General features: G+C 36.1%; 2 protein-coding genes across 3 annotated transcripts; one reads left to right on the forward strand and one right to left on the reverse strand.

Moving 5' to 3' along the window:
• Nucleotides 1–1,344: 1,344 nt before the first annotated feature.
• LOC127862794 (uncharacterized) lies at nt 1,345–4,488 on the reverse strand. Its single transcript, XM_052402066.1, has 4 exons — nt 4,363–4,488; nt 3,228–3,454; nt 2,339–2,447; nt 1,345–1,364 (listed from the first exon to the last, which is right to left on the reverse strand). Exons 2-4 carry the CDS (start codon nt 3,414–3,416, stop codon nt 1,345–1,347), a joined length of 318 nt encoding a protein of 105 aa, XP_052258026.1. The 5' UTR covers nt 3,417–3,454; nt 4,363–4,488.
• A 144-nt stretch (nt 4,489–4,632) lies between these two features.
• Nucleotides 4,633–24,926, forward strand: LOC127861647 (RING finger and CHY zinc finger domain-containing protein 1-like). 2 transcript variants are annotated; one of them, XM_052400333.1, is made up of 8 exons: nt 4,633–4,901; nt 9,068–9,187; nt 13,710–13,828; nt 14,521–14,599; nt 15,664–15,767; nt 16,759–16,788; nt 19,313–19,457; nt 23,669–24,926. In XM_052400333.1, the coding sequence occupies exons 1-8, from the start codon at nt 4,839–4,841 to the stop codon at nt 23,876–23,878; spliced, it is 870 nt and encodes a 289-aa protein (XP_052256293.1). In that variant the 5' UTR covers nt 4,633–4,838; the 3' UTR covers nt 23,879–24,926. The 2 variants fall into 2 exon arrangements, with proteins under 2 accessions (XP_052256293.1, XP_052256294.1); XM_052400334.1 differs by lacking the exon at nt 4,633–4,901 and adding an exon at nt 8,556–8,627.
• The last annotated feature ends 1,442 nt before the right edge of the window (nt 24,927–26,368 follow it).

The following is a 26,368-nucleotide window of genomic DNA, read 5'->3' on the forward strand; positions in this document are numbered from 1 at the left end:
TAGGAAAATCCGTAATCGTTTAACAATTGTTTAACATTTGCAACCCAATTGTTGCATCCCTTATTACAATCATTTAATGCTTGAATATACACAGTTTGTATAATAATATTTTTACTGTTAATAATTTTTAACCAATACTTAACAATGCGTACATATCTATTCACATATAATGGATATCTGCCTAGCTCACCATAAACTGTAGCGTTACATGTGCTTATTTTCACATTTAACAATCTCTTGCAAAATTTTAAATGAATGCGTTCGATCTCTTTTGATTTATTGAAACCCCATATTTCAGAGGCATAACAACAAATAGATCCAACAAAAGAATCAAACAACTGGCAAAATAATTTCGGTTTAAGATCATACTGCTTACATTTATAGAGTAAAATATTCATAGCCTTAAGGGCTTTTCCAACCAAATGTTCTTGATTTAAATTGAAACTACCAGTGTAATTTAGAAAATTAACCCCCGGACACTGGGATTTTAGGAATTATGGAGGTTTCGGCGAAACACCAGTTCGGCGAATTGATTATAAATAGTAGGTGTTAAACCGGTTCGGCGAAATGATTTATAGTTGATCACGCCTTTACATAACTACTTAATAGGTGTGAATAGATCGATGTACGGCATTGCTATCACATCCAAATTGTATATTTTAATTAGCGATATTGTTTCACAATTATTATAAAGAACGCTTGGCTCAAGTGAGGCTGTCAAATTTCATTACCTGAAAACAGCTCACAGTTTGGTATCTAGTGATGAATGTCATATTATGCTGACTTCTATAAATGGTCGACATGGTCACTTATATTTGTTCTAGCTATCATGGCGAATGAATATCCTTGTATAAAATGCATGAAAAATGTGCCTCGGCGTATGCATGCCGTAAGTTGTGACGGTTGTGGTCGGTGGCAACATCGTTAATGCGACACCGGTATTACATCTGAGCAGTACCGCTTGATGTCAAGTGGACAACTGACCATGGAGTGGTCTTGTGTGGATTGTAATTTGGACAGTGAGGTTCGTCAATTGTCGTCAACAACAGTGTATGACGAAATACCCCCTGATACAAGTATCCCTAATTCTCCAATCCGGGAACTGTCCCAAACACTGTTCGATCTGATGGTGACCCAGACGTAGTAGAACCAGAAGAGGATAGGATGGAAGAAGCGTCCAATAACATAGATGACCGGTCGTTCGATATATCGAACCGAAATATTGAGCGACCACATGTGTCGCTTGATGAATCACTACCCGATCGACCACTTGATGATATCAGTCCCAACGCGGTACCAACAGCGTACGAAGTAGTGGAAAGTGGCAGTAAGCGTGGTGGTCGACTACTCGTGAGCAGTGACGGCTACACATACAACGCAAGGAAGACACACAGTGGAAGAACGTACTGGACATGTAGTGTGAGAAATAAACAAGTAACATGCTTCGCTAGTGTAAAACAGTTTGGCAACATGTTAACAGCCAGTCTAAATGAACATACACATCCCGCAAATCCAGGGGCATATAAAAAAATCTAATATCAGAACAACTGATGCCATCCACGACGAAGATTGTTAAAAGCTATGCTCTCATGTATATTGAATTGTCTGTGTTGTATCATTTGCAAATTGATTGCCTTAGTACATGGTGAATTGCATAAGTAAATAAGGTAATTATGACTATTTTTTATGTATAATCACTTGCAAGTAAATTTGTGAATATGAACATGTTGAACAATCGTTAAAAGGTATTTCAATAAAATATTACACTGCACACTGTTTTTCTTTTGTTTTATTCACACGATTAAATACTCATGCATACTGTTTAATTGCTCCTCGTGCGCTGATTTGAGCAATCAACTACAATAGTAATTGATCTGCTGATGGGCAACACAATAGTGTTTGCTAACACTTCGCCGACAATTTGAATGTGATAGCAATGCTGTACATCGATCTATTCACACCTATTAAGTAGTTATGTAAAGGCGTGATCAACCATAAATCATTTCGCCGAACCGGTTTAACACCTACTATTTATAATCAATTTGCCGAACCGGTGTTTCGCCGAAACCTCCAGTAACCGATTTAAGTCGTCCGTTTACACATGGGCGGGATTCGAACCAGGGACCTTTGGATCCCTAGACCAGCATCTTACCACTAGACCACTGTCCCCACTAAGGAGTGTTAATTTGCTTGTTTAAACATAATGCAATCAGGTTTGTTTTTAATCTATGGCAATTATTTTGAAACTCCTCAATTTAACAACCTGTGAACAATTCCCTTTAAGATAATGGTCGGTCGGGTAAGAAGAATCAAAAACATTTTGATGCATTACTGGTACCTTTGCTGGCCTGGACAGTTTGTGTCTGCTGTGCTATTTTGTGACATCCTTTAACAAGAGCAATAGCTGTTCCATCGTCTATCAATATGCTGTCAAATGAGTCCTTTGTCTACAATATAAGAAATATGCATTTAAAGTCACACAGAATGTTATGGATGCTGATTTCTGCCAAATTGATCTGGCTTGTTGGCAGGTTTGAAGTTCAACAACACCAGAACACATCAAATCAACAAAAAGGCGACTCATATAATTGTCGTACTGGCGTCTTTTTTTGTTGATCTGTAGGGTTTTTGTTTATATCTGTCGTTGGTCAGTCTGTTGGCCAGTTTTGAAGTTGCCAACACAATAGCAGGCCTAACGACAAAAATACCCCTAAAAACTCCGAAAAGAGTGACTTATTGCATAATTATAACATCGGTGTCTTTTTAAAATTCTTTTAGGTATATTTGGTTGTTCTTTCCTGTTGGTGTTTGAGCAGGTTTGAAGGTCGACAACAAGCCAGAACAACAAAATTACCAGCCAGTATGACAAAAACTGCAACAAATCAGGGACCTATACAAACAAATACAATGCGCATCCCTTTGTTTGTATAGGTCCCAGAACAAATGTCATAACTGTCATGTTGGTACTCATTTTGTACAAACATAAATCATTCCAATGCAGGTTTTGCCTCTAAAGGTTGTTGTTTCTTACATTGTGTGTTTCTTTTGTCAATAAAATATTTTTGTAACACATAAGCAAATCATGCATTAATGATTTAACCGAAGAATAAATAAAACCACTCACTTCAAGGCTGCATCAATATTAGCCAGTTACATTTGAAAACTGTTTTTTTCAAAACCTTCAACTTAAAACATAAATGCAAAATGGTGCACATATATAAACTTACCTCAATGATTACACCTTGAGTAGTGACCATGGAGAACTCTATTGTTTTGCCCTCATATTCCGCAGACCACGTTTGGCTTGGACTCTCAGGCGAGGCACCACTGTTTCCAGTCGAGCCTGCGCAGTGCCTGCAGTGTGTCAGATGGGTGAGGAACATCTTCCGGGCTGGCTGATCTAGGATGCGACTCATTGTGTCATGTGTGCCTAAATCACATGACCACGACTGTGCTAGAGGAGCAAATATTACCATTATAAATTGAAAATGTACAATTGACTAAAAGTAAAGTATTAGCCTTATTTATTATAACTAGGGATGGTAACGATTATCCGGATATCCGAATACTAGTCAAGTATCTGAATTGCAAGAGGGTCAGAATACTTGATTAAATGATATTACCTCGGTTGTTATGCAAACTTAATAATGTTTCTTATAGTATATTTTGACGTTAATCTGTATACCAGACATCATTGACAGACACAAATCCGTTAATTGGTTGTTGCTCAGCGAGTGCCCATGCCAGTTTCTGATCACCTTGGTGATAATGGCCGAGTTGCATTATTGCCAACTTGCACCTCCCTGTTTTGTTTTATTGTCCTTACTTCTCGATAATTGACACCAATTGGCTACTTGGCTTCAATCGACGGGTGCAACAGTATGGAAAACTAATCTATGCCTAATCAAATAAAATTATTTCAATTGGTCAATTAATATTCATCTGTTTTAAAATTAGAGCATAAATAAAGTTGTGTTTGTCTTTACTGTTGTATTAACAGTCTACTGAACCGAATACTGTGAGAATTTTTTTGAATTTCTATATGTGTGTTTAAGCGTTCTGAATTAACAATGCCTCCACCACAAACATCGGATGTTTGGAATCATTTTACGAAGTCAGCAGACAAGCGAAGTGCAAGATGCAAATATTAAACTGAATTGATTAAATATATGTTTGTAGAATGTATATATAGTAATATAGCTTTTGTTATAGTTTTACGATGTGTCTTTTAAAAATAACTTACACAATATAAATTAAGAAATCATTTAAATACGTTATATTGTTTTTTTAATTCATAAACAGTGCAAATTAACGTTTTCACAGTGTTGTGATTATGGTAAAAGCCTTTTGTAGTTTACATACAAAAGAATACGGATATCCGGATATATTCGGATAGACGATACGGTTATCCGGATACCGATTTCGGATACGATTCCCGTCCCTAATTATAACATTATATGCATAACAATATTGATTATAAATTTTAGCTCAGTGTTATGAGTTATTAGCTATAACGAGTGTACATCCATTTAATATTTTTGTACAACAAAATCAATATCTGGAAACACAAATGAAATATATACATTGATTAATAGGCCTAATTCTACGCGAAATAATTTACCTGATCACCGATTCAGGGCGTTTGCATCATTTCGCCTGAATAATTAAAAAAAATGTTCGCTTGCTATTCACATAGGTGAATATTGAAAGTCCATCAACATGTCTAATTTAATTAATTTATGACAAGTTACCGAATATTATATTTAAAAAGAATACTTCTTTAAATATAAAATGTAGATGATATAAGCATTCGTATTGGACAAACTTTTATTTTGATAATGTCGGATGTTAAAACTGTCAGGATAGGTTGTGAGCACTATGCCCGCAAGTGTGTGTTTGTGGTATGTTTGATTTATTATGATTATCTTATTTTATTTTTTAATGACTTGCTTAATTTTGGTAATCTTTGATAACTCATGTCAATGTAGCGATTACATGTATGATGTATGGCGATTACAAAATCTGTTATCTGTCACCATGGTAGAACATACACTAGTTCTATTTGAATGCTCTGAACCGTTATAAGTACATACGTACAGCTCAGCGATCCGGATGGTCAATAGCTGGGAGTTGTATTATTGCAACTAGAACATACACATGTAGCATGTAGTTACATTTTTATCATCATTCTTCCAAATAACTTTGCAACTAAAATGTTAACCTTAACTTATATGAATATTTTTTCCTTGATGTTTGAGATTTCTTATCTATTGCATTTGTATGATCTTGGTTGTGCATTGCGTTTCATATTGTGGCATCGGGTAATTTCGACGTTGGGGTATTTTCGACGATTGCGCATTTTCTGGTGTAAACATGGGTACCGCGCATTCTCGACGGAAGTCACGTGTTGTTTACATTGAATTTACATAGCTCCATCAACGATGACCTAATTTACCATTTCATGGCTCTACGGACGGTAAATTAACATACTTTTGTTCAAATATGGTACTTTTCATGCCTTTCAGCTAATCCCTAAATATCACCATTCATGAATGAAGTTTTACTTTATTTAACAACAACTTAGATTTTTGACAGTTCGTCTGCTTCACTCGTCATACGTATACCATAGTAGTATATATCGTGATATTCATTTGAACCTGTAGTAAACTGTTCAACATAAAAAATGTGTAATAAGTTATGCGAGTCTTAGCATCGTTTTTATTGTTAATTAAGATATTAAATCAATAAAGAAACTGTATTTGGCACTTACAAAAACAGTAAAATATATATTTTGTAGCATAAGGGTCCTTCTAGAGGCCCTTACAGGAGGTATGACCCTGGGGATTTAACAGAAGCGTACCAGGCTGTGGTAGAGGATGGGATTTCAGTAGAAAGAGCTGCAAAGATGTTGGCAGTGCCCATAACCACTTTTAAAGATCGGGTTAAGGGCAGGGTTGACATAGATGTCTTAAGATCTGGGCCGCACACTTTGTTCATGCTAGATCCAGAGGCATTTTTAGCTAGCCATTTGTAAATAATGGCTGAAGTAGGCTATGGTTACTCATGTCAGGAAACAATCAATTTGGCATCTGACTACGCTGGACACCTAGGAATAAAACAGAAAGCTCAAACCATAGGATTTGACTGGTTTTATGGCTTCATGTCCAGATGGCCAAATTTGAAGTTGAACAAGCCTAGAAGTCTTGAAATATGGCGTGCCATGTCTGCTAATCCAATTTCGATCAACAATTTCTTTAAAGAACTTATAAACATAATGACTAAATATGACTTAACAAGCAAACCTGAATGTATTTTCAATATTGACAAGAAAGGACTGAATGTTGAACATAAACCACCAAAAATTGTTTCTGGAAAATTATGCAAAACCCAGGCAGTTACATTAAGAAAGTCAAAAAATGTTACTTTGAGTGGATGTGTTAGTGGTGTCGGACACCAAATACCACCTTATTTTGTGTTTCCAGGTAAGCGTATGTTGGACTCCCTTTTAGCAGGAGCTACCCCTGGAGCAGCAGGCACAGTCACAGAAAGTGGATGGTCAAATTCTATCATATTTGACCTTTACATGAAAAATCATTTGTATTTGTATTTGCCAGCTAGAGACAGTGGTTATGTTTGATATTATATGATGGCCTCAAGAGTAACGTATCTTTGCCATTGATTGAATGGGCAAAAAAAGAACACATCATTATGTTTGTTTTGCCCCCTCACTGTAATCATCTGTTACAGCCCTTAGATGTCAGTTGCTATGGGCCCCTAGAACAAGCCTGGAATTCTGCCTGCCATAGACACTTAAGAGAAAGGGGTGGTAATGCCATCACGCGGTATGAAGTGTGTGTGCTTGCTTGCAGAGCGTGCACAAGTACCCAGACTGCCTCAAATATTCAGGCAGCTTTTAGAAAGTCGAGTGTATTTCCCTTAAATCCAAATGTGATAAGCCCCTTGGATCTTGCTCCATCAACAGCTTTCAAAAATAACAACTCAACTCAAGCTGTTCCTGAAAAATCAGATGAATCATTTTTTCAAACAAAAGGTGGTCAGATTCTAAAAATGTTCAACAGAAAAAGCCAAGGAATACCCTAAGTAAAGTTGTGGGAGGCAGAGCTATTATAACAGAATCGCCCGTTGTTGGCGCAATAAAGCTTCACTTGACGTCACAGAGCAAACAGTGTACAGATGTCTCTTCCGCTATACCCAGTTCCTCCGGCCTTCAGGTGAAACGAAAGCAGCCCCCAGTTGAAGAGGTGGTCAGCTCTGACTCAGATGACAGTGACATTGCAGAGTCTGACAAGACTATAATGCATTATGTGCAAGCTCTTCTATCCCCCTTGCACTGACATAAAGCTTTCATTCATTAACATCGTCAAGTGGGGATGTTGTGATTTGTGTCAAGGATGGGTACATTTGACATTTTGTACACAAATCAAAGTACTTAGGCGGGCTGACTCTTTCCTTTGCCCTAAGTGTACTTCTGAAGATTAATAAAATAGACAGCTGACATTAATAAAACTGTAAATCAGTTATTAAAGCTGCTAATTTCTGTTCCAACTAGTTAAATACATTTTAAATATGTTCATTGTTTAATTGGACCATACCCTTTATCTTTGTTGAAGAGTATGGAACTATTTACTATTAGTGCAACACAACCGTCGAAAATACCCCACCGATACGCAGAACACAACCGTTGAGTATCAGACATTTTTAACCAGGTTTTCCGAAGGAAAAAACTGGTTATTAGATTGGCGAATGCGGGCGGGCTGGCTGGCTGGCGGGCTGGCTGGCTGGCTGGCTGGCGGGCTGGCGGGCTTGCGGAATAAGCTTGTCCGGGCCATAACTATGTCGTTCATTGTCAGATTTTAAAATCACTTGGCACATTTGTTCACCATCATTGGACGGTGTGTCGCGCGAAATAATTACGTCGATATCTCCAAGGTCAAGGTCACACTTTGAGTTCAAAGGTCAAAAATGGCCATTAATGAGCTTGTCCGAGCCATAACTATGTCGTTCATCGTCAGATTTTAAAATCATTTGGCACATTTGTTCACCATCACTGGACGGTGTGTCGCGCGAAATAATTACGTCGATATCTCCAAGGTCAAGGTCACACTTTGAGTTCAAAGGTCAAAAATGGCCATAAATGAGCTTGTCCTGGCCATAACTATGTCATTCATTGTGAGATTTTAAAATCATTTGACACATTTGTTCACCATCATGGGACGGTGTGTCCCACGAAAGAATGACGTCAATATCTCCAATGTCAAGGTCGCCACGACTAAAAATAGATTTAAAAAAAAACAAACTTACAAAGGGGGTTAATTTTTTTTGGTCATTTCAAAAGTTCAGTTTGAGTTTTCTCCCTTTATCAGATTTTTTTTAACAATGAAAACCTGGTTTTGTGACAATTTTGTCCCTTGTTTTCTATTGTGAACACGTAGACAACTTTTCTGATAAAGTTTTTTTTAAAAATCTATTTACGGTAAAACAAATTTGTTTATCAAAATATTCATGACTTTCATATTTATTTGCATAATTAATATTGCCATTTGTTGAAAAATTGTTACATCGTCGAAATACCCCACACCAGGATATATGTGAAATAAACAAACAAGGTTGGTAAGCAAACCCTGGTAAATCTTATTTAAGTTATACAATTCTGAACAAGAATACTGTAAAACCATTAAGCTAAGTAGTTACAGACAGTAGGTTGCGAAAGCTAAGCTTTTTGATAAAATACAGCCAGAAAAGCTGACCCAGAAGAATATCTTGTGAGTCTTAGAGTAGTATGTGTTTCTGTAGTATCGTCCCTCTTAATGCATACATCTAAATATTTGATGTGAAAAGATTGTAAAACACACAAATTTTATATGAAAATCTATACATGTAGACTAGTTAAATGTGTATTCTTGGACATAACAACTGCATTAAAATCAGCAATATTTTGACAAAATACTGGATTGAATTACATGTAGCTCACTGTAGTGATCTGTATCAAGACATATATTGAAAACACACCCAGTTTGAGAAAAAGCTAAATAAAGATCTGTTGTAGGCACCATGCTGTAAGAAATTTTACAAATGCCGTGTGTGCCATGACGAAAATGAGACTCATGTGATTGATCGCAAGGCAGTGGAACACATCAAGTGTAGCATGTGTGATCTGGTGCAAAATGTAAGTAAAAATAATGCTTTTAAGCTCACAAAGTGCTCATGGGGATCTTTTAGGATAACATGATTGCGGTTGTCCTTTAGTGAGCAGGTGTATGAGGTGTGCATGTGAAGTTTTTTTTCTAATCCCGTCACAGATTTTTAACGAGGCTGTTTTCGGAGAAAACCCGAGCTATTGTCATAGCCAGCTCGTCGTCCGCGGTCCGACGTAGGCGTCGTGCTAAAACCTTAACATTGGCCATAACTTTTTAAATATTGAAGATAGGAACTTGATATTTGGCATGCATGTGTATCTCATGGAGCTGCACATTTTGAGTGGTAAAATTTTAAGGTGAACATCATTCTTCAAGGTCTAGGGTCGAAAAAACAAAGTCAAGGGAAGTAATAAGCTTTAAATGGACATAGTTATCTGACCTGCCCACGTATATATTTTTGTTAAATGAATCAAAGCGGCGCAGTAGGCGGCATTTTGTTTCTGACAAGCACATTGTGGTAAAAGGTCAACGTCAAGGTCATCCTTCAAGGTCTACGACAAAAAATACACATTTAAGGGAATTAATAAGCTTTAAAGGGAGATAAATATTCAATATTTAACATAGCCACTTTATATATTTGGCATGCATGTGTATTTCATGGAGCTGCACATTTTGAGTGGTGAATCTACAGTTACGGTAGTGGCTTTTAATTATTTGCTTCTAAAAATAGAGATTTGTTAGAGACAATTATTTTCAAGGGAAGTAATTTATAAACCTCATATTATATATTTCCTTACCAAGAATTGAAGTTCTTGTCACAGCTACTGTACAGATTTATTATTTTGATTATTTATAACTCAAATGATTGATTTGTAAAAGTTTTTTTTTTAATGATATAATTATATTTTTTTTCATGTACTTAGTTGTTAATAGTAGTGTTCATTACAAACCTGTTGACTTATGTCCATAGATACAGGTTGACTTGGTCATTTTTGACTGTCGACAGACCCCCCCCCGTTGGATTGGACAAACTCCAAGGGAAGTAATAAGCTTTAAAGGGTGATGATTTATACATGCCAAATGATAAATAGAATTTTTTTTTCAAAGTGGAGCAGTAGGGGGCATTGTGTTTCTGATGAACACATCTCTTGTTGGGTCACTAGGTCAAAGGTCAAGGTCACTGTAACCTCTAAAAAAAATAAATTCTGACATGCTTTCCCAGCCAAGCGTGGCATCCGTTATGCGGTGCTCTTGTTATGAAACATTGCAACTCCACGAATGATTATTGGTCACCCTGTTATAAAATTATTAAATTGATCCTGTGTTTTGCATATGAATCTCCATAGCTAAATAGATTTTTTAAAAGATAACTTAAAAAATATCCTTGTTTAAAACCATAAAGGTGAGGGCATTAAGATTTGGTGTGTAACATCGTGTAGAGGTCATCTACTACCGGGTATGTTTGTTCAAATCATGCCCATGTTGTCAAACTGGCCATGCCCTGGGGGTTACTTGTTATCTTTATAATGATATAGTACAATATACAATAAATAATGATATAGTACAATATACAATAATCTAGTTGACCACACAGCGAAGAAGTTTGGTGTTTGGCATGTCACATGGTATGGTGGTCTTCAACCAAACTGGTTCAAATTATGCCCCTGTGGTCAAAACTTGACACGCCCAGGGGTGTCAAGATTTTTGTAGACTTGTATGGCAGAAAACTTAAAAAATCTTGCTGTCTTAAACTGCAATGGCTAGTTATTTAATACTTTTTGTGCGACATCACATGCTGGTCTTCTACTAAGATTTTTCAAACCAATGCCCTTGGATCAAAATTGGCACCACCCTAGTGTTTATTTGATTTTTACCCACCTGAACTAAAAGTGCTGAAATTAAGCTTTTCTGATCACCATTTGTTTGACGTCTGTCCACGTTCAAACAATGTCTCTGGTGTGTGGTGTGCATTGTCAACTTTTAGCTTGTTATCCCCCGCCATCGACAGAGGGATATTGTTTTGGCGTTGTCCGTCCGTCCGGAGCTATATCTCGGAAGTGCTTTGACGGATTTCATTGAAACTTAGTATTAGTATATATATATATATATGGATAAGGGGATGATGCACGCCAAATGGCATTGTACACAATCTGTTAATAAAGGAGTTATAGCCCTTTGTATCTTGAAAAAATGCTTTTTTGAGTGTAAATATAACACTTTTATGTCCAGAAGCCTTTTTGCGGGAGAAATCAATTTAGCGAATTTACTTGTTATCACTCTAGAGTCTAGAGGCCACTTTATTATATCCAATTATAAAGGAACTTAGTCACAATTTTAACTATATTGAACAATATCAAGGCCGAAAGCGAATCTGATCTACATGCTTCCCAAAACTACATCCCAGGTCAAATCATAGAAAAACTTGTTACCTCTCTAGAGGCCCAATTGTTACTCAGTTTTCATGAAACTTGGTCAGAGTTTTTTTGTTTAGTTTTTTTAATTTAGGCTTAATTATGAATCTGGGTCTAGTGCATCTAATAATAAGGTCACCAGTTCAAATCTTTGTTTAAAAAAACTTGTTATGTCTCTAGAAGCCACAATTATGAGTCAATTTTGATTAAATTTGGTCAGAATTTTTATCTTGAGTATGGGTATATGAAGGAAAAACCTCTCCCTACCTCAAAGGTCAAGGCCACATGTAAAGGTCAAAAGTAAAATTAGGCCGTAAAACAGCTTAAAATTATGTCTCCGTCACAACTTTGAATGTATTGGTGGGTTTTGAAATAAGTAGACACAAATGCAATCCATTATGAGGCAACACGTTGAGTTTAAAACGTGTTTCCCTTTAACAAAGGTTAAGGTCACTCTTTAGAGATCACTTTGAAATACATAGATGGATTTTAAAATAATTTGTTACAAAATAATGCAATTCATCACAATAAGATCTGTCATGTTTTACAGGTGTCTCATAAACTCAAAGGTCAAGGTCACTTTACAAAGATCATACTAAAGCATTTAAAAGCTTTTCAGACTTTTTAATTTTTTCATTTATCATGCTATTTTCAGATAATTTTACACTTATGGAAATTGTCCCGTAATCGTTCATAGTTCATAGACGACACATAGTTACTAACAATGTTCCTTACTCTTAAATTACCGGTGTGTAGCCTATCATTCGATATCTCGTCATGCGCGAATTGCCAAGATGACGAGTTTTGCATTAACTACCATTTTCTCGTGTCGCGCATGGGACAAGTCGGTCCCTCTCTATTATATTGGTTTCTCTGCATAATATAGGATAAAATATTCAACAACACCATGTATCAGTTTCTAGTCCAATTTAATGTCTAACATACTTAATATTTTCGGTTATACAAATACAGTCGGATAGCTACATGATCGTATCTTTCTCGATCCGTACACCTCCAAGTCTAAACGCTAACTGTCTTGTTTCCCTCTAACATCTGGCCCGTGAAACTCAGTTATGAATCCCATTGGTCAGTGTTCTATGTGTCTTTATTTCTAATTGGCTGAATTACAATCTGGAGAAGTCACTATTCAAGTATGCACACGTTAATGAGCGTTGTGGTACAAATAATAAATAATGCAAATACAGCCTAAGGCTTGTATCAACAGCATTGTAACCCCTTTGTTGTTAATGCATACTCGCTACTTATATACTTGTCAATATTTCGTACATAAAGAAAACCCAAATATTTCACCCAATTTCTCATCATTATTTGACAAAATTATTAGGACTCATCATTTTGAGTGTGAAACATGTCTCAGTGGTGATGGTCAAACTTAGAGGGCAAAGGTCAAACTTGGCTTTAAAACAGCTTGTCCAGACTTTCACTTTTGTATTAAACAATTCGATTTTAAAACAATTTGCCACAAATGACTTACATGAGGAGACTTTATGCCGCATGTATCTCGTTTCTCAATACCTGAAAGGTCAAGGCCACATTTATAGAGGTCAAAAGTCACATTTTCCTCAAAAAGCTGGCGTTTAAAATAAGCGGAGTTATGTGACATGAAATGTGAAATATTGGGGCATTCATGCCCATGGACACATGTCTTGTTTATTTAAGTCTATCCAATTGTTCTCTTTTAAGTTTGTGCCTGATATTAGGTAAAATCTTCAACAATTTACATCAGTGAACTTAAGTGAACAATATGTCTATAACAATAACTTCAATTTTTCTAATACTCTCTCATACCATACCATACCATACCATACCATACAGAGAAAAACACCTAGATAAAAGCCACAGTTTTTACACATGACATCTGCATAAAACAGATGGAGTTTCTACACGTCTGAGGTGAGTAACCTTGGGCATAATGACCCTCTCGTTTAAGTTAAATTAATACTGAAAAGATGATTTGACTGGCTAGATATGAACAGAAAATGACCGTATATGGAATGATATGCAGTCACTGTAAGCACATGATATGGCTCAACTCGGGAAAAGCAAGTTTTCTGGTGAAGGTAAGATACAAAGATTTGTGATAACCTCTTGATAATGATTCACGTGAATTCACTTGTAGGTGCGAAATATCTGTGAGGGCTGCAATGTGGTGTTTGGGAAATATTTCTGTGAGAAGTGTCGGCTGTACGATGATGAGGACAAGGGTCAATTCCACTGTGACGAATGTGGACTGTGCAGGTAAAACATGTTTTAACTAACTAAATATCGTGTTATGAGTTGCGTTCTGAGAAAACTGGGCTTAATGCTTGTGCGTAAAGTGTCATTCCAGATAAGCCTGTGCAGTCTGCACAGGCTAATCAGAGACGACAATTTCCACCTAAATTGGATTTTTGCGCACATGCATTATGCCCAGTTTTCTCAAAACGCGACTCATATAGTTACAGGTCCTTTTTTGTGTGTAGCCCGGTTATATAAAACAAACCTGCTTATTGTGTTGGGCCTGACGGTCTTTAAAATTACTGTTGTAGTCCCTTGGTCAGAAACTTATGTCGGCAGAAGTTGATTCAATGCAGAGTTTTGTTAAGAGCTTAGAAGTTAAGTTTATAATTATTTGATTTTGGCATTTTTCTAGACATGATCAAATTCGTATTTTCAAATGTTTTTTTTTCCCTTTAAGTCTGAGAATATAAGTTGTTTATTAATTTTCATATTGATATTGTATATGAAAATCTTACTTGCATGCTTTAGTGATTGATAATCTTACTTGAAATTTAGTATGGATTAAACTTCACCTGTGTAAACCCAATCGAATATTTTTGGTTGAGAATAACTGCCATTTGAAATGACTGACTCTTTCAACAGGTGTGTTTGAGTTTGTTTTGTAAATTTGTTATGTCCATATTTGATCCGTGAATCTGAAATATTTCCAGGATTGGAGGACGGTCTAATTTCTTCCACTGTGAAAAGTGTGGCACATGCTTGTCAAACCATCTAAAAGGGAAACACAGGGTATCACTCTTAATTTGTACATAGTATACATGATATTATTACCGGGGTAAACAATATCTTAATGGGGAAAATATTTTAATCAAACTAGATTGTCTATGGTGTCAACAGGTAAGATCCACATTGTTTTGTAAAATGTTTTTTAAACTAACAATATACAATAATTCATTGGGTTCTCTCTAGAAAATCCCATAAACATTCAATTTATTCTGTATGCATTTGCGATTAAAATATAAACAAAATAATATATGTACGTGTTCAGTTGTGATTAGAAATGAAATTATTGATAACTTCATAACATAAACTAATGTAAAACTCAAATGCAGCACTCTTGATAAGGATTGGACATAAATGGGAAACATTTCTCTTCAAATTAATTTGCATTTAGCCCAGGTTTTCAATAATTTGACTTTAACCCAGTTTTCCAACTGTAAGTAGAATCCCAGTTTTTCCTGAATTTACATTAAGCTATGTTTTCTTACAATAACCATTTAGCCCAGTTTACCCACTATTAACATTTAGCCTTGTTTTTCAATAATGAGCAATTAGCCAAGTTTCCGCACAATCTGCATGAAGCCCAGTTTTTCACAAAATCTGCATGAAGGCCAGTTTTCCTGCATTAAGTCCAGTTTTCCATTATTAGCATTAAACCCAGTTTTCCCAAAATGTGCCTTTAGCACAGTTTGCCCACTACAAAAATTGAAGCGAAGTTTTCCCACAATATGCATTTACTGGTAGCCAAGTTTTCTCACAATTTTCATTTAGCCCAGTTTGTCCACACTTTGCTTTTAGCCCAGTTTTCTCATAACGTGCCTGTATCCAAGTTTTCCCACCAAGTGATTTAAGCCCAGTTTTCTACCTTACGCAATGAGCTCAGATTTTCCACAGTAGGCATTAGCCCAGTTTTCCAACAATAATTTTTGTAAAGCCCATTTTTTAATACAATATGCATAAATCCCAGTTTTGGTGACAATTGCAATAATTTAAAGACATTAACGGTATTGGAAGAGATGGCTTCTGATTAAGAAGAAAAAGGCCAGTTTTTGTATTTCTTTTGTTTTTCACAGTGCATTGAGGAGATCTCACGCCGTAATTGTGCAGTGTGTCTAGAAGACCTGCACACATCCAGAAGTAATGCCCACATCCCACCTTGTGGTCACTTGATACACAGGTAGGCAGTACTTGAACATGTGCCTTCAGTTGGGATATTAAGTATCCCGTTACTTGAATACTGAGTCGACTTAGGCTGACCAGAATAAGTAGCAAAATTAATCGAGAATAGTCGCATCTATAATAGCCCTTTCTGTTTGGAATGAAAGCTCAATTCAAAACTGTGAATATAGTATTATAAGCAAAAGCTGATATGTGTGTTAAATGTTTACTGTCTCTTACTGTTATGTCTGTGATCCTTTTATTCCCAAAAACGGAAGTAAGTGCCCTTGAACTTAGCTGTTGGAATTGCTCATTCTGTGGGGAGTAAGAATGGATATTAGTAATATATGCGACCAAGTAGTGTGGGATATAAGTCATCTGTTGTGACAAAGTAGTGTTGGATATAAGTCATGTCTGTGAACAAGTAGTGTGGGATATAAGTAATGTCCGAGACAAAGTAGTGAGGGATATAAGTCATGTTTGTGACAAAGTAGTGTGGAATGTAAGTTATGTCTGTGACAGAGTAGTGTGGGATATAAGTCATGTTTGTGACAAACTAGTGTGGGATATAAGTAATGTCTGTGACAGAGTAGTGTGGGATGTAAGTCATGTCTGAGAGAAAGTAGTGTTGGATGTAAGTCATGTTTGTGACAAAGAAATGTGGTATATAACTTATAAGTCATGTCAGAGACAAAGTAGTGTGGGATATAAGTCCCTTAAACAAGGCCCTTGTTCAAAATTCTTGTGATGTACCAAAACATTAAGTTACTTTTACTTCATATAAAAATGTTTGCAAATACCAAAAATTGTTATATCTTTTTCATTACACTTAATTTTTTTTCTTGCTGTGTCATAAATCAATTATTTCACAATTAACCTTTGTCATATCATATTAAGATCATACTTGATTTTCAAGCCGAACAAAATGTATCCGGATATGTTCAGATTTGATTGGTTGATATAATTATACTTTTCACCATCATGTAAATTGAGTAATTATTGTTTTTCAGGGCTTGTATGGAGCAATGTGCACAGACTGGGTAAGTAACTATGACAACAAGAAGTATTTAGCAGACAAGCATAATGTATCAAACCAATTTAGCCTTACTCTGTGAAAACAGGGTTCAGTGCATGTTTGTAGAGTGTCATCCCAGATTAACCTGGTCAGTCCGCAGGACAACACTTTCCGTTTTTGTAAAGTGTCATCCTAGATTAACCTGGTCAGTCCGCAGGACAAGACTTTCCGTGTTTGTAAAGTGTCATCCCGGATTAATCTGGCCAGTCCGCAGGACAACACTTTCCGTGTTTGTAAAGTGTCATCCCAGATTAACCTGGCCAGTCCGCAGGACAACACTTTCCGTGTTTGTAAAGTGTCATCCTAGATTAACCTGGTCAGTCCGCAGGACAAGACTTTCCGTGTTTGTAAAGTGTCATCCCGGATTAACCTGGTCAGACCGCAGGACAACACTTTCCGTGTTTGTAAAGTGTCATCCTAGATTAACCTGGTCAGACCGCAGGACAACACTTTCCGTGTTTGTAAAGTGTCATCCTAGATTAACCTGGTCAGACCGCAGGACAAGACTTTCCGTGTTTGTAAAGTGTCATCCCGGATTAACCTGGTCAGACCGCAGGACAACACTTTCCGTGTTTGTAAAGTGTCATCCTAGATTAACCTGGTCAGACCGCAGGACAACACGTTCCGTGTTTGTAAAGTGTCATCCCAGATTAACCTGGTCAGACCGCAGGACAACACTTTCCGCCTAAACTGGATTTTTGCTAAGAAGAGACTTTTTCTTAAAATGATAAATATCATAAAAGCGGAAAGAGCAGTTTATGTTTGTGAAAAATAAGTGTGGGATATAATTGATTAGTCATTAGCCTTTACGCATATTTATTTAACTCCATTTTTACAGAACAAGGCTTATTTATATTAACAAGGTGAATGTTAAATGACTTTATAAATGGGCTATTCAATTCATAGGTTTGTCTCTGTTATTAACACAATAAAAGGGGATAGACTTGCAAAAAAAAGCGGTGTCAAAAAATTTGCTATTATGAGTGTGGACATGTGACTTTGCATGAAGACTCAACAATGTCTGGTTGAAAAACTCTAATACAATCAAATTATTTACTCTAAGTATTTAAGTGATGCTGTAAGTACTTTGCTGTATTTAATTTCCAGACAAAAAATGTGAAAATAACTTATTATGATAACATTTACTCTTTACTTCTTACCTCTAATTAATTAAAAAAAAAATATACATAGGATTCAAATTCCATGTGTATTTTTTCATGTTTTCACGTCTTCTTAAAACTAGGGATTGGAACGAATACCAACAAAATCAACTTTTTTACCGTACCATTACTCTATGAGTTCTACTTTCGTTTTTACCGAAAGTTCATCGGAAGTGACTAAAAATTGACATAGCGTTGCCGTCGCTTATTCGAAGTTGATTTTGTTGATTATTTTTTTACTAGATGTTGATCAAATATTCGTGAATATTTGTTTTAAAGCTTGATCGAACAAATGAATCGGACTTTTTCTTCATTGAAAGGGAGATGGGTAGGGGAATCGGCGAATAGGAAGGTAGGTGGGTTCATTCTTGAGGAAATTGAACGGTAACAGCCACGTCTAAATTTCAGTGTTAATAACGTCAAAAATTTCAAAACGTTCATATAAATTTGATAATTTTGGGCGACTTTTGTTTATTTTTATATTAAGACTGTTTATAGCTATATGTTATTGTTAAAATTGAATGATAAAAACTGTTTATAAAATTTTAATATTGTACATATTGGGTGAAATACCAAAAACATTTCTTTAAGTAAAGTACCTGATTGAATATTGAGTAATTAATGAAAGTTTGGACCTAACGATACGCAAATACTCATAAGAGGTTGTGTAAATTATTTTCTAAAAGCTTTTTTGATTTGACAACGTGATTTTAACCATATGCTACGCATTTACTCAATTTAATTAGAGCAAAAAAAAATCGATTGGAGAACGCGATTTACGTCAATCAAAAATCTTTTGCATAAGTTCTTATTAGTTTTTTTAACACCAAGTCCGTTTTTCCTTTACTCTTTTAATCTTTGATCATTTTTAATGTAATTCGAGTCATTAGATCAAGTGCGGGTCAGTGTTTTAATTGCCGATGCGATTTGCACCTATCATAATTTTGACACAAAGTGACTGTCTTTGGTCAATAAAAGTTTCCTAAAGGTATGCAATTAGCGGGATTTATGACAGGTATACTGTCATCACCAAAGCGACGCATTATCGTGACTACTGGAATAAACACTATGAGATGAGGAACAACTTTTTTAACAATGTTTGAAGCAAATTTCACGAATACAAAGTCTTTGAAACTACTCAATTTGTTTTTGTTCCGAATATTCGAATCGGAAAATGCTATTCGAATATTCGGTGCGGGACCGAATATTCGGATATTCGTTGACATCCCTACTTAAAACATAATGTCTGAAATGAAAATTGTATGAATCTTTTGCAGCAAGTCACGCTGATCTGAAAATATCTTATCAAAGATCTGTCATTCACTTCAGCAACTATTACTGCCCGACATGTGCTGAAAGCCTGTTTGACATGAAGCAGGCGTGGAAGATACTGGATCAAGAGGTGGCCAATACCCCCATGCCTGATGAGTACAAGGACTACCATGTGGCAATACTCTGCAGGGACTGTCATCAGGTTAGATCTCTTTATATATATAAAGTGAATTTTTATGTTCCCCACCATTATAGTGGGGGACATATTGTTTTTGCACTGTCTGTTGGTTTGTTGCTTTGTTTGTGCAAACTTTAACATTTGCCATAACTTTTGCAATATTGAAGATAGCAACTTCATATTTGGCATGCACATGTATCTTATAGAGCTGCACATTTTGAGTGGTGAAAGGTCAAGGTCATCCTTCAAGGTTAAATATATGGGGACATAGTCTTTCACAAACACATCACTTGTTTATATATATGTACATAGTGTTGCTCTATGTATACATTTTTGTGATCTTGATTTTCATAGTTTCCTTGATACAAGTAGTCATGATCTTGATATTTGATTTAAATGGTGGTTTGCTGATATAAATGGTATAAAGTGGTGTTCTTGATATTTATTATGATGCTCTTTATTGAATTTGTGGTGTTCTTGATATGTATAGTAGTGTTCTTGATATAAATAGTGGTGCAAGTGATATAAATTTTGGTGTTCTTGATATAAAAAAAGTGGTGCTTTTGATATAAATGGTGGTGTTATTGATATAAAAAGTGCTGCTCTTGATATAAATGGTGGTGCTCTTGATATAAATGGTGGTCCTCTTGATATTAATGGTGGTGTTCTTAATATAAAAGTGCTGCTCTTAATATAAATAGTGGTGCTCTTGATATTAATGGTGGTGTTCTTGTTGTAAAATACAGATAAACTGCTTTCCACTAATGTCGTCAGCTAGGTACCACTTGTCATTGCTTGTTTCGCCCTTTTAAACCTAGGACAAGCTCTAAGTGGCGGGCAGCAGTGTTGATCAGGCACTACCCATTAGTGGATGGCTTCCAGCTACTGGCGTTCCTTCTTAGCCACAGCCAGCTGGAGCTTCTTTCTGCTGCCTGTGATACCTTCTTAATGGCCAGCTTTCTCGCCTGTCCCACTATTCCTATATCCTGGAACATCTTTCCCAGCGATGGTTCAGGAAACCCTCTGCATCCCACTTCAATCGGGTAGTTCCATGCTCTCCACCCGGCCTCTCTACATTCCTGGACGAGATCTTCGTACTTGGCCTTCTTTCTCTCATGTGCCTGAGTACATCTTTCTTCTTATGGTACAGTCAGCTCTACCAGAATGATCTTCTTTGACTTTTCGGAGACCATCACAATGTCTGGACGTAGGGTAGTGTGGACAATGTCTGGAAACTGCAGCTGTTTTCTAAGATCTGCCCGTAGTTCCCAGTCATTTGTTCCGTCTAGGATACTCGGATGTCCTCCCTTTGTACCCTTCATTACTGTCCCTGCTGGTACAAAGTTGATGTGCTTTGCCCCTGTATGTACTCGCGCCTTCTTCTTGTGTCTCTCAAGTGTATCAGCTACCTCTCGGAGTACCTCGTCATGTCTCCAGCGATATCTCCCCTTGGCAAGTGCTTCCTTACACGAGGACAAGATGTGGTCCAGGGTAGCTCTTCCTCCACATAGGGTGCATTCTGCTGTCTCTATCAGCCCCCATCTCTGGAGATTTGCCGGTGTTGGCAAGACATCATAAACTGCCCGGATAAGGAACTGCAGTTGAAAAAATGGTACTTCCAGATATCTGTCCATGACAGTTTCCTCCCTGTTGTCTGCCACTTTGTCCAGCTTCCCTGGTTCCCCATCTGGACTGCTTTCACCTTTCTTGTCTCTTCTTCTTCCTTTTGGATTTCGCTCTGAACAAGTTCTCTTCTTTGGACTGTTGTGGCTGAACTCCACGGTTGTCTAGTGTTCAAGCCGAGTCCCTGTCTACCTTGACAACTTGTTCCCACTATGTCTTGATGTCTCAGTCTACTCTCTGCCTGCTCAACTGCATTGGATGCTGACCATCTTCTCCCAGTTCTGACCTCTATCCCATCCTATCTTAATATGAAAAGTGGTGCTCTTGATGTAAATGGTTGTGTTCTTGATATGAATAGTGGTGCTCTTGATATAAATGGTGGTGTTATTGATATAAAAAGTAGTACTCTTGATATAAATGGTGGTGCTCTTGATATTAATGGTGGTGTTTTTGATATCAAAAGTGGTGCTCTTGATATAAATGATAAATGGTGGTGTTTTTGATATAAACAGTAGTACTCTTGATATAAATGGTGGTGCTCTTGATATTAATGGTGGTGTTCTTGATATAAAAAGTGCTGCTCTTTATATAAATAGTGCTGCTCTTGATATTAATGGTGGTGTTATTGATATAAAAAGTAGTGCTCTTGATATAAATGGTGATGTTCTTGATATAAATGGTGCTGCTCGTGATATTAATGGTGGTGTTCTTGATATAAAAAGTGGTGCTCTTGATGTAAATGGTGGTGTTCTTGATATGAATAATGGTGCTCTTAATATAAATAATTGTATTCTTGATGTAAATAGTGGTGCTCTTGATTACCATATTGGTTTTCTTCATAGAAGTGGTCCTGTTTTTGATTTAAAAAAATGTGTTGATCATGATGTAAACAGGGGTTCTCTTCATATAAATTGTTGTTCTCTTGATAGAAATGTTGGTGCTTTTGATATTAATAGTTGTGCTCGTTATTCAAATAGTGATGCAGCTCTAGAGACCAGATATAATATCAGTGTTCTTGATATAAAAAGGGATTCTCTTGATATAAATAGTGGTGCTCTTGATATACCGTGTAAGTAGCGTTATTCTTGAAATCAATAGTTCTCGATCAGGTGTGGTATATATGCTTCAAATTTTAAATGAATTATGTTACTGAATATTTTTAATATAAGTAGCATTAGTACCCGTCATTCCTGACCTCTTCATAAGTAAATCTACCTTTTCTAGTGAAGCAGTTTTTTAAACACACATCTGATATGTCAATTTAGTTTAATTTAAACCTATTTAATTTAGCTCAATTGCATCAGAAACCTCAGGCTTATAGAAATGCTTTCCAATCGGTTTTCTGGGCCTATGACCAGTACTTGGTGTCTTTGGAAATATGTAGATAACGCTTCCTGATTGGGGATCAAAGCCATGAAGTCCTGATTGCTAGGCAGACACCATATCTATTACGTCAAGGCGAATTTGATATGGCAATTTGTAGTTATATATGTAATTCTGGAAAAAAAAACAGTTTTTAAAAGGGAAATATAATACATGTACCAATTTACTGGCTAGATTTAGTTCCCCCTAAATATCGAACACATTTTTACTGATTCCATTAGGTCCAATCCTTCTGTTGCCAAGGAATATTTTTATGCATAGGTGCGTGTTGTTAAATAAATAAACTATGTGTGATTAAATTTGCAATACCAATCAATATTAAACATGTCCTACTTTCATATGGAAAACCTGAAATCATGCAATTATAGTCATAATAGGCTTTAAATTAATGGCAAATGTTAAAAAAACTCCAAAAAAGGCAAATTATCAAGTGTTGAGCATTATTGGAAGGTAATTTAAAGATGACTTCTAAAAGATAAAGGGGCCTTTTCACAGATTTTGGCATGTTTTAAAGTTTGTCATTAAATGGTTTATATTGATAAATGTAAACATTGGATCTAAAAAGCTCCAGTAAAAAATAAAGAATAAAATTTAAAAAGGGAAAAAAAGTAGCCCGCAGCAGGGCTCGAACCAGTGACCCCCGGAATCCTGGAGTAAAAACCAAATTGACCGCTCGGCCATCCTGCCAATTATATATGGGTGACCTATTTTATACTTTATATAAGCAATCTTCGTAGTTTCACAAAATTAACGACAACAACAGAACTCTCCAAATTATTCAATCGTTTTGAATTGCAATGCTTTATAATTTTCAGGTTTTTAAAGCGTCAAAAGATGCATATAATGGCTATATTAGACCATAGTAAATGTTCAGTATTACTGTTTCCTCACAAATATCATTACTAAAACGAAAACTTGCGAATCTTAAACAACTTTTTTCAATTTTGTCAATTTACCAAAACATGAAAAGATCCCTTTAACCTCTCGCCTCATGAACAATGTATATTGTTAGCACTTAAATTCAATAATGTCATTTTAATTAGTTAAATCTACAGTAAAGTTAAATGTGACATTTTTATTGCTAAAATGTTACTATTTTGTGCTGCTGTTGTTGAAAGTCAATATAATTATAGCCAAATTAAAACCTTGGCAAAAAATAGAATCGCAGTCAATGTTATCTTCTGAAAAATCTTCAAGCTTTGTTAAAAGAAGTAATATTGTATTTTCAGGAGAATAAGGTTCTGTTTCACGTGATAGGATTGAAATGCCCGAAATGTGGCTCCTACAACACATGTCGCTCAGGTGAACGATATGAGACTAACAATGTCACACCTCAGATACAGCGTCAGATGTCTGATGTAGTTCAGGAACAGTGGTCAGAAGAAGCACAAGGTCAAGGGTCAGATGGGGCTCAAGGTCAAGGCTCAGATGGGGTCTAGGATCAGGGAGGGCAGGAATTGGAGTTGCTGAGGTCGTTGGTTGATTCCTAAGCAGGGGCTGTCTCAACATCATCATGTTTTAGTTTTAATGACAGTCAGGCAGGGGTTATCTCAAGGTCATCAGTGATAGAGATGGGCAAGGTGAAGTGTTGGGTAGAAGAAGATATACAAGGTCAACTGAAGAGGGTGTGGAAGTTTCATGGAATGGTGAGGGAGATTTATGAACCCAGTCTAATCAATGTGTTTGACATTGTAGTGTTCAAACCTTTAGATGGCCTTATATTTTAAGGCCCGTAAAAGGTGACGATCCGTAATTATTACTGATTTTTAAATATTTTTTGCATATTTTATTTATAAAGGTTATCAAAAAATAAAAAATATATGCTATTGGACATTACCATAAAAAAAATGAGCAATACAACTTGTTTCGTGCTCAAAATACAGTGTCCTCCAAGTCAATTGTGTTTACAAACAATCAATATATTTATATCGCTGTTTACTGATTCATGCCAATCGATTCTGAGCCAGTTTTCCGATAACAAATTTTGTTTGGTCGGCACAAGACATAGTGTATCATGTGACCAGGTCAAGGGTGAAGAGGCCGGACATTCAAAACAAAAATGGCGTCAAAAATGTAACATATATTAAAACAAAAAGTATGCATGATGCAATTTCATGTTAAACAAAATATTGTACAACACAAAATATCTTACCAAACTCATGTTCTCTTTATTTGTTTACGAGGATATTGTGTTGTTTGTACTACATCATCAGTAAATGCGTACTTTACGCAAAGAAGCTGAGTAACATCAGAGATAGCGAAAATGTACGGAAATTGCAAAGTTGTAAACAATTCTGCAAATTATGAAACGGGTATATCTTCCATAATTCTTGACAACATTGCACCTAAGCTGTATTATCATTTTTTATGCAAGAGTAACTGAAATCCGATAAAAATTAGACCAGTTTATATGCATAATAATTGGATTTGTCACCTTTAACGGGCCTTTAATAAGTGTTAGTTCAGTAAATAAACTAGATACAGTAATTGCAGTTGTTGAAGTCTGAGGGGCAGCACTTTAGATGTCTGAAATGTTTAATATGCATGTAATAGCTAATCTGAGCACATTATGCTCCTTGTTAGTCTTCATGATCACCTTTTGTCGGTCATGCGTCATAATCATTTACCTTATAATCATTCTAAAGGCCACATTTATTGCAAAATCTAAAATTTGGTCAGAACATTTGTTCCAAAGATATTACGGCCGAGTTCAAACTACATGTACAAGACAGGCTAGTGAACATTCTAAAGGCAACATCTTTGTCCCATCATAAAATGTACTCAAAATATTTGTTGTGAACAAATAATGGCTGATTTCTATAATGGTTCTCTATAACATGACACAAATTGATCAAAACAGTACAGTTCCTTCAACGTTCAGTCGTGCTACCCATTGCATTTGTCTCTCTTGAGAAGAATTACATAACATATTTCTGTTATCAAAGGAAACTTACTGGTATGTTTTACCTGTAATAACAGGAGGTTTCTTTTTTAGAACCAAGCTGATACCTTCATCATCAAATCATTTTTATAAAATGTTTAATATTTACAACTGCTATGCAATATTGTGTTAACAAAGTGAATTTTAATATTTTTGTAGTTTTTTTTATGTGTGTGTAATTTGTTTCATTTCAACGTCTAAAGAACTATAGAAAATACTAAATGACTATACTTATGAGTAGTCTTCACAATTATATAAGTGAAGAGTCTGTGACAGTGTATTTTGATACATTTGAGATGTGACCCAGCTGTATTTATTGCATTACCGTTTAACTAGAATGTACGTTTTTTTACACGAGGTTTGTTCTATTTCATCTGGTATTTTGTATTTCAAACTTCAATATTCATCTTGAAGCATTCATATTTTTTTCTGACTTGTGCACATGGTTAGCCATTGTGGTCAGTCTATCAGGTGTCATCTGTCTTCAATCTTGAGACTTAACCCATTTATGCCTAGTTGACTCTCCCATCCTTCTAAATTGGATCAATTTATTTCCAAAATTAGGGATGTCTAGTATATTTATTTCTATATTAAGAATCTTTCTTACAGAAATTCCTTTAAGCAAACAGCGCAGACCCTGATGAGACGCCGCATTATGCGGCGTCTCATCAGGGTCTACGCTGTTTGCCAAGGCTTTTTTTCTAGACGCTAGGCATAAATTGGTTAATCCCTGTCTGTGAACTCAGGTGAGAGCTTCAGAGCCATCATGACCATCTAACATGTGTATAGTCGATCTTTGAAACATCAAGACCCTCCAGATTTGGCTTGTTAAGTTGCATGGTTTTCCCAATTGTGTCATATAGTAACCCTGGGGTCAAAATTGGCCCTTCATACGGTTTTTATTGTTTTCCTTTTGTGTATTTATTGAATGCTCGAAAAAACTCTGAAACCGCAAGGCCCATAGATTTTGTATAATAAACTATTTGGC

Source organism: Dreissena polymorpha, chromosome 16 (assembly GCF_020536995.1).
Source record: "Dreissena polymorpha isolate Duluth1 chromosome 16, UMN_Dpol_1.0, whole genome shotgun sequence".
Classification (NCBI taxonomy): Eukaryota; Metazoa; Mollusca; class Bivalvia; order Myida; family Dreissenidae; genus Dreissena; species Dreissena polymorpha.

Excerpts from the sequence above, each read along its gene's own strand:
- LOC127862794 (XM_052402066.1), bottom strand. The coding sequence starts at position 3,416 with ATGAGTCGCATCCTAGATCAGCCAGCCCGGAAGATGTTCCTCACCCAT. Across the intron at positions 2,448-3,227 it reads CTCAAGGTGTAATCATTGAG|ACAAAGGACTCATTTGACAG; the intron begins GTAAGTTTATAT and ends CTTATATTGTAG. Across the intron at positions 1,365-2,338 it reads AACTGTCCAGGCCAGCAAAG|CCGTCACTGCTCACGAGTAG; the intron begins GTACCAGTAATG and ends TTGTATGTGTAG.
- LOC127861647 (XM_052400333.1), top strand. The coding sequence starts at position 4,839 with ATGTCGGATGTTAAAACTGTCAGGATAGGTTGTGAGCACTATGCCCGC. Across the intron at positions 4,902-9,067 it reads CCCGCAAGTGTGTGTTTGTG|GCACCATGCTGTAAGAAATT; the intron begins GTATGTTTGATT and ends GATCTGTTGTAG. Across the intron at positions 16,789-19,312 it reads GAGCAATGTGCACAGACTGG|CAACTATTACTGCCCGACAT; the intron begins GTAAGTAACTAT and ends CATTCACTTCAG.